We start from the raw sequence: 7,243 nt of genomic DNA, 5'->3' as shown, positions 1-7,243 counted from the left end.
TGCCTGTGATCCCAGTGCTCTGGGAGGCTGAGGCAGGAGGATGGTTTGAGGCCGAGTGTTCAAGACCAGTTTGGACAACACAGCCAGACCCTCATCTCTATAAAAACAAAAACTGGTCCGGGCGCAGTGGCTCACGCCTGTAATCCCAGCACTTTGGGAGGCTGAGGCGGGTGGATCACGAGGTCAGGAGATCGAGACCATTCTGGCTAACACGGTGAAACCCTGTCTCTACTAAAAATACAAAAAATTAGCCGGGTGAGGTGGCGGGCGCCTGTAGTCCCAGCTACTCGGGAGGCTGAGGCAGGAGAATGGCGTGAACCCCGGGGGGCGGAGCCTGCAGTGAGCTGAGATCGCGCCACTGCACTCCAGCCTGGGTGAAAGAACCAGACTCCTTCTCAAAAAAAAAAAAAAAAAAAAAAAAAAGAAAAATGCCCTTAGAGCTGTTATCTCTGGTTACATTGTTTCAGATTACATGCTTTTTCAGGACCTCTGGTCACTTTGATCCTTTGTGTGTATCTTCTCTGTCAACATGTATCTTCTCTGTCAATTAGAGGATAGGGAACGGTTTTTTTCTACCTGTTAGTGTTCATGTTGATGGACAGATTGCCTGAGGAGTACTGATGATGCATTTGGAAACTTGTGTTTTATTTCCTTCAGGGGAGCCAGGAAGTGGGACGGAAAGTGACACTTCTCCAGACTTCCACAATCAGGAAAATGAGCCCAGCCAGGAGGACCCTGAGGATCTGGATGGATCTGTGCAGGGAGTGAAACCTCAGAAGGCTGCTTCCTCTACTTCCTCAGGGAGTCACCACAGCAGCCATAAAAAGCGAAAGAATAAAAACCGGCACAGGTCAGTGGCAGGGATCCCACCCCCCGCAGCTCCCATGACCATTACTGTGAAGGGAATTGCCTAGAATAAAAACTCTTTAGGATTGCTGCAGACTCTTTCTGTTGCTGATGGCAAGAAAGTCCTTAGGTCCAAGTGAACGGGCTAATTTGCTCAAAGGGAGGAATTGGTGGGCATTAGAATAACCCTCAAGGAAGACTGCAGGACATTCTCCTCACTGTTTCTAGTGTAGAATAGTTTTATTCCATAAAAACCTTGTTTCGTATGGTGAATATGGAATACTTTTAGAAGAGGAAAAGGAGAAATAGAAATGGAATCTGTGTAATAGTATTTGAAAAATGCCACTAGTACTTATTGGGAAGCTGTAAAGTGGGATAAAGTCTTCTGCTGGTAATTCTGATCTTTGCCTACTCTTCTTTCTTTATGGATGGAGAGAACTGATTTGACATGCCTTTTTTTCTCTTTAAATACAAGTTTTTTTATTGCTTGTGATTTTTCTGTTTCTGTATTTCTCAGCAATATGCTGACTTCAGATACTGGAGGAACAGTATAAAGCCTGTAAAATATGAGAGTGTCTTCATAGGTAACGTGTAACGTTGGTGCACCATGTTTTTTTGCAGTACATAATGAGATAGGAATGACGTCAGTGGACAGAGAGGCCAGGTGTCACCCAGAGAGGGTTTCAGCATTCACTCTGCCTGGGGGGTTTGCATGATCATGCTGGGGCTTGTTAACTCAGATAATTGGAAATTATGCAGCTTGACCTAAAGAGTATAATGTCGGTTTCTAGAGTAAGGAGTTTTGCTGGCCTCAAGCCTTCCAGGAGAAATGGAGAGCCTATACATACCTGTTTCCATGCCTCCTGGAAGTTCCGAAGCCAGGGCAGGATTCCTCATTCTAGAAACTGTACATTCGTTCTACTTCTCCTGGAAGACTGCGTGCTGAGCAGGTGACAGGGGGCAATGCAAGGGATGGGTGGCATTCCCTGTTCTCCAGTTTGCGTCTGGATATGGTTTACAAATCTGTAGGGTATTCCTTCATGCACCCAAGGTGTTAAACTTGTTAGCTTCATGGATATGACAGTGCCTGGGGATAATGTAGAGTTAACTCTACCTGATTTGAACCTCCTTGGTTGGCGTCAGCTGGTTCTTCAATTATTTTAAGAGTTTTTCTTGTTGATGGTAATGGTGTTTTCTAGACTGCAGAAATAGTATTTCCTTCAAATAATGACTGAGGACTGCTGCTTAACATTTTTCTGCAAACCAGAAGTCACCATCCTAATCGCATAACTGTAGTAAGAAATAGCAAAAATTGCATATCTATGTCTTTATGTATTTTTGAAAAGCTATAGGTTATTTGACCAACTGTGGTAAGACTGGTGCTAGTTTATCACGAATAACAGAGAAATATATTCTTAAAAATTTTTTAATTGTCAAGATAATTAAATGTCATGCTCTGTATTACTTTTATTAAATTTACTCCAGTGCTTTTTTTTTAATTTTTTTGAGACGGAGTCTTGCTCTATCACCCAGGCTGGAGTGCAGTGGCACGATCTCGGCCCCTGCAGCCTCTGCTTTCTGGGTTCAAATGATTCTCCTGCCTCAGCCTCCTGAGTAGCTGGGATTACAGGCGTGCACCACTGTGCCCAGCTAATTTTTGTATTTTTAGTAGAGACACGTTTCACTGTGTTGGTGTGAACTCCTGGCCTCAGGTGATCCACCTGCCTCGGCCTCCCAAAGTGCTGGGATTACTGGCATGAGCCACTGTGCCTGGCCTAGTGTCATTTTAAAGTAGTGATTATTTTCTTATTTCATAGTGTCTAGAGTAGGGAGGGAACTCTTTGAAAGTTTCTGGGACTTTTTCCCATTACTGATTAATAGACTCTCTAGATAGCTGTTTATTTCAGGTAGTTCTTCATTTCCACTAATGATGTTGTTAGTTGATGACTGATAAAAAGGAGTTAAAGAGGTGCTAAACTTTACTTTCTTCTTGCAGGTTTCTAGCACATTTCCATAGGAACAATACTTCTTCCTATCCTAGGAGCTATGTCCTTCCAGAAAAATAGTAGTAGTTGTAAAGATCTTCGATATTAGTTACTGCTTCACAAATAGTGTTTTCTGTTTGGAAAACAGAATCCTGCTTTTTATTGTTGTCCTTTTGTCTTCCCTCTGATTTAATATGTGGCTGATCTCCCTTGGCCTTAGGCACTCATCTGCCCCAAGAAAGGAGAGTGAAGCTGATTTGCTTCCTTTCTAGGGAAGCAAAATTCAGTGTGCCTGAATGGCACATGAGTGGACAGTTAAGGCTCTTGGACTCCTGCCATCTTTAGTCAGGAATTATGTCTGCTCCAAGTCCCTTACCACTGCTGACTGATATCTCGGTAGGGCTGGCAGGTTGGGGTGGGGACAGAGCATGGTGTCTATGTACATTGTTAAGTTTGTACCCAGTATAGTACATGTTTATCCTCCAGTGTGCCATACCCCATGTAGTGAGATGAGTCAATAATAAATTATTTCAGCAAATGTTTGAGTATTTACTGTGTGCCAGACACTGTTTAGTGGTGAGCAAAGCAAAGTGGAAATAAATATGGCACTTAAGCAAAAGGAAATAACTTTTGAATTTGCCCTCTTCAGGAATATGAAATTTTTTTTTTTTCTTGAAACAAGGTCTTGTTGGATTGCCCAGGCTGGAGTGCAGTGGTGAGATCATGGCTCACTGCAGCTTTGACCTCCCGGGCTCAAGCAATCCTCCCACCTCAGCCTCCTAAGTAGCTGGGAGTACAGGCATGTGCCACCATGCCTAGCTAGTTTCTGTATTGTTTTGTAGAGATGGAGTTTTGCCATGTTGCAGAGGCTGGTCTTGAACTCCTAGGCTTGATCCTCCTGCCTCGGCCTCCCAAAGTGCTGGGATTACAGGCATGAACCACACCACACCACGCCAGAATATAAAAATTTATCAAATAATTTTTAGCATCCATAAGTGATCACATTGTTCTGAATTCTTATATTTTACATGATACCTAAACAGTATGTCATTCCTGGTATCTTTAAAGAAACAGTTGAAATAATACCATATAGTGGCCAGGTGCTGTGGCTCATACCTGTAATTCCAGCACTTTGGGAGGCTGAGGTGGAAGGATCACTTGAGCCTAGGAGTTCGAGACCAGCCTGGGGCAACATGGCGAGACTCCTGTCTCTACAAAAGCACAGTAATTAACTGGGCATGATGGCATGCCTGTAGTCTCAGCTACTTGGAAGGATGAGGCTGGAGGATTGCTTGAGCCCAGGAGGTTGAAGCTTCAGTGAGCCACTGCACTTCATCCTGGGGGACAGAGGAAGACCCTGTCTCAATAATAATAATAATAATAATAATAAATAACATATAGCTACTCTTATAAGTTTCTGTTACTATAAAAATTATTTTAGATAGTCTGTAAAGTTTTGATTAACTAGATACAGTCTATTTTGATTTGTGAACAAAGTCAGGCTGAAAGTGAAATATTTGATAATTCCTAGTTTCATACACCTACTGTATACTCTCCCAAATGTCTAACTAAAGTGAAACTATTTTGTGAGAGATATTGACATTAAGCTTTCTTCCAGCTTTACTCTTGCAAACATTGTCTAGGAGGAAATGTAGCCATTTGCATATTGTTTTAGCACCTAAATGTAGCCATTTGCTTATTGTTTTAGTCTGGAAAGGTGTTGGAGCCAGCGAAGGAGCAGGTGTCATGCTCCAGGTTAATGTTTGCTTTGGAGGCCTGCCCAGACCATGGCCTGCTAGTGGTGATGGCACAAAATGGTCTCCTCCTCTGTACTGTTCCCTCCAGATCCCTGAGACTCGGATGCTTGTGGATGGCAGCTTTCCCTTGTTTTAATAGGGGTGCTGCAGGCTGGGTGCAGTGGCTCATGCCTGTAATCCCAGCACTTTGGGAGGCCGAGGCAGATGGATCACCTGAGGTCAGGAGTTCGAGATCAGCTTGGCCAACATGGCGAAACCCTGTCTCTACTAAAAATACAAAAATTAGCTGGACGTGGTGGAAGGCGCCTGTAATCCCAGCTGCTAGGGAGGCTGAGACAGGAGAATTGCTTGAACCCAGGAGGCAGAGGTTACAGTGAGCTGAGATTGCGCCATTGCACTCCAGCCTGGGTGACAAGAGCAAAACTCTGTCTCAAAAAAAAAAAATACGGGTGCTGCAGGCTTTTGTGTTTCTTAATTATAGCCCTGATGTAGACAGTTAATTGCCATCACCTACTTAGGTGGTAGAGCAATACTGTTCTTCATTTTCTGGAACAAGGTTCCACCACTGAAGTTTATTCATTCAACTTTGGGCTTTTAGGATGAATGCTGTAGAAAAGGAGCATGGTGTTCCCTGGACATGTTTAGAACATGTAACTTGAGGGAGGCTGAGGCAGGAGAATGGCGTGGGCCTGGGAGGCAGAGCTTGCAGTGAGCCGAGATTGTGCCACTGCACTCCAGCTTGGGTGACAGAGCGAGACTCCATCTCAAACAAACAAACAAACAAAAAAACCCGTATAACTTGAGTAAAAATTTGTAAAATGTGTTCCTTTTTTAAAGTTTAGACTGTGTTGTAGTTTTTTATTTTAGTGAAAGTATATTATGCTGAGTTGTTAGCACTGTCTTCAAAGTGCCTTTCATTCTATAACTAAACCTTTCTCTGTTTCTTCTAATGCCCTAATTATATTTTTCAATACAATTAAATATTTTAAAAGTTCTAACTCCGAATTTGGCAGCTAATAAAAGGGCTCCAGGTGTCTGTAGTTTTCTAATAACTTTTTCTTCCATAGTCTAGTCTTGTGATATGAAATCCATTGAAGGAAGGGGATCTTCTGACCACAAAATCTTTGGTGCTTTGGTGTTTGATACTTCGTTGCTTAAGATTCTTAAAGCTGATTTTGTTTCTACAATTCTTGCTAGGGTGGCTAATCGACTAATTTATTCAATTAGTATATTAATTTCTATTGCTTTCTTCCTTTCAAATGCTGCCCCTCAGCCCGTCTGGCATGTTTGATTATGACTTTGAGTAAGTTTGATTTGAATTAGTATTTGTGCTGTGTTGTTTAGTGTGTAGACACCAGTATGCCTTTTTGAGACCTTTCTAACCCATAGTTTATCTGTTTAATTGTAGGTATGTATATTAGGTTAGGCTGGGAAGTTTTTTTTAAAAACAGAAAAACGTGATGGAGGTAACATTTCATTTAATAACTTAAGCAAAATTAAGTAAACTTCACTTTTATGCATTTTAATTTCTTTTAAAATAGATAACCTTTACTTTAACTCATATTTAAATTGATTTTCTGGCTTTGCTTCATAAGGAGAATAATAGCTTAAGATCTTGATATTTTGCTTCGGAAAGATTTAAAAATTGAAATTCACTTAATTTATTTTGTGTTTCATGTTCAGAAATACAAACTCCTAGTCTCTTTCCTGTTGTTAATCACCATGTGTCTCAGTAATTTTCAGTGATATAGTTACAGAACTAACACATTAACATAGAGCATGCCCTCTTAATTCAATCTCTTTAACATGTAGTTTTGGAATCATTTTAAAATTATATGGCTTTTGTAGCTGCTGTATACATTTCTTTTTAGAGTCAGCTAAGTTTGCCTTAGGGCAAAAATGTGTGCTCATAATTTTTAATACTTGCTTGATAATATCTGGGTAAACAACTAAATATGACATAGTCTAATGAAGAATGTGGATTTTTCTTAACCAAATAGTCTTTGTTATAGCTTATGCCCTATGCAGTAGCTGATTGTGGGACCCATTTTCTGTAAATTAAATGGAAATATCTTTTATCTTTTCTGTCACAGGATTGATCTGAAGTTAAACAAAAAACCACGAGCTGTAAGTATCAGCCAGACTACTTCAGAGAGGCTGGCAATTTTGTAAACGATTACAAAAATGTATTTGTCTTCAGAGCTTGAGTGTTCCTAACCTGGAGTCATAACTCTTGATTTAAAGTCTTGGGTGTCCATCTGGATATACTTCAACTTTTAGGTGTTTTTTTTTGTTTGTTTTTTTTGAGAGACAGTTTCTTACTCTTTTGTCTAGGCTAGAGTGCAGTGTCATCACAGTCACAGTTCAGTGTGGCCTTGACCTCCTGTGCTTGGCCTCCCGAGTAGCTGGGAATACAGGTACATGCCACCTTGCCTGGCTAATTTTTGTATTTTTTGTAGATATGGGGTTTCACCATGATGTCCAGTCTGGAACTCCTGGACTTAAGCAATCCTCCTACCCCAGCCTCCCAAAGTGTTGGGATTACAGGTGTAAGCCAACGTGCCTGGCTTATGGTTTTTGTATTTGAAGGAGAGAAAGAGGTCACATGCTTTATTTATTTATTTATTTATTTATTTATTTATTTATTTGAGATGG

At 41.1% G+C, this 7,243-nt stretch overlaps 1 protein-coding gene across 3 annotated transcripts in view; it reads left to right on the top strand.

The window, feature by feature from the left end:
• MEAF6 (MYST/Esa1 associated factor 6) overlaps positions 1–7,243 on the top strand; it is a 25,404-nt gene that overhangs the window by 15,962 nt on the left and 2,199 nt on the right. Inside the window, exons 5-7 of one of the 3 annotated variants that reach the window (XR_004249208.2) lie at positions 658–850; positions 5,997–6,054; positions 6,682–6,715. Coding sequence is in view for 2 of the 3 variants with exons in the window: in XM_032160277.2 (XP_032016168.1) it covers positions 658–850; positions 5,862–5,891; positions 6,682–6,715 (257 nt within the window). In the remaining variant the exon portion in view is untranslated. Of the gene's footprint in view, positions 1–657; positions 851–5,861; positions 5,892–5,996; positions 6,055–6,681; positions 6,716–7,243 lie in introns of all 3 variants that reach the window. The other 2 variants (XM_032160277.2, XM_032160278.2) reach the window with 2 other exon arrangements.

The sequence above is a fragment of the Hylobates moloch genome, unplaced genomic scaffold (assembly GCF_009828535.3).
Source record: "Hylobates moloch isolate HMO894 unplaced genomic scaffold, HMol_V3 SCAFFOLD_8, whole genome shotgun sequence".
Taxonomy (NCBI): Eukaryota; Metazoa; Chordata; class Mammalia; order Primates; family Hylobatidae; genus Hylobates; species Hylobates moloch.
The sequence above is the reverse complement of the archived record's forward strand: the minus strand, read 5'-3'. Positions and strand labels throughout refer to the sequence as shown.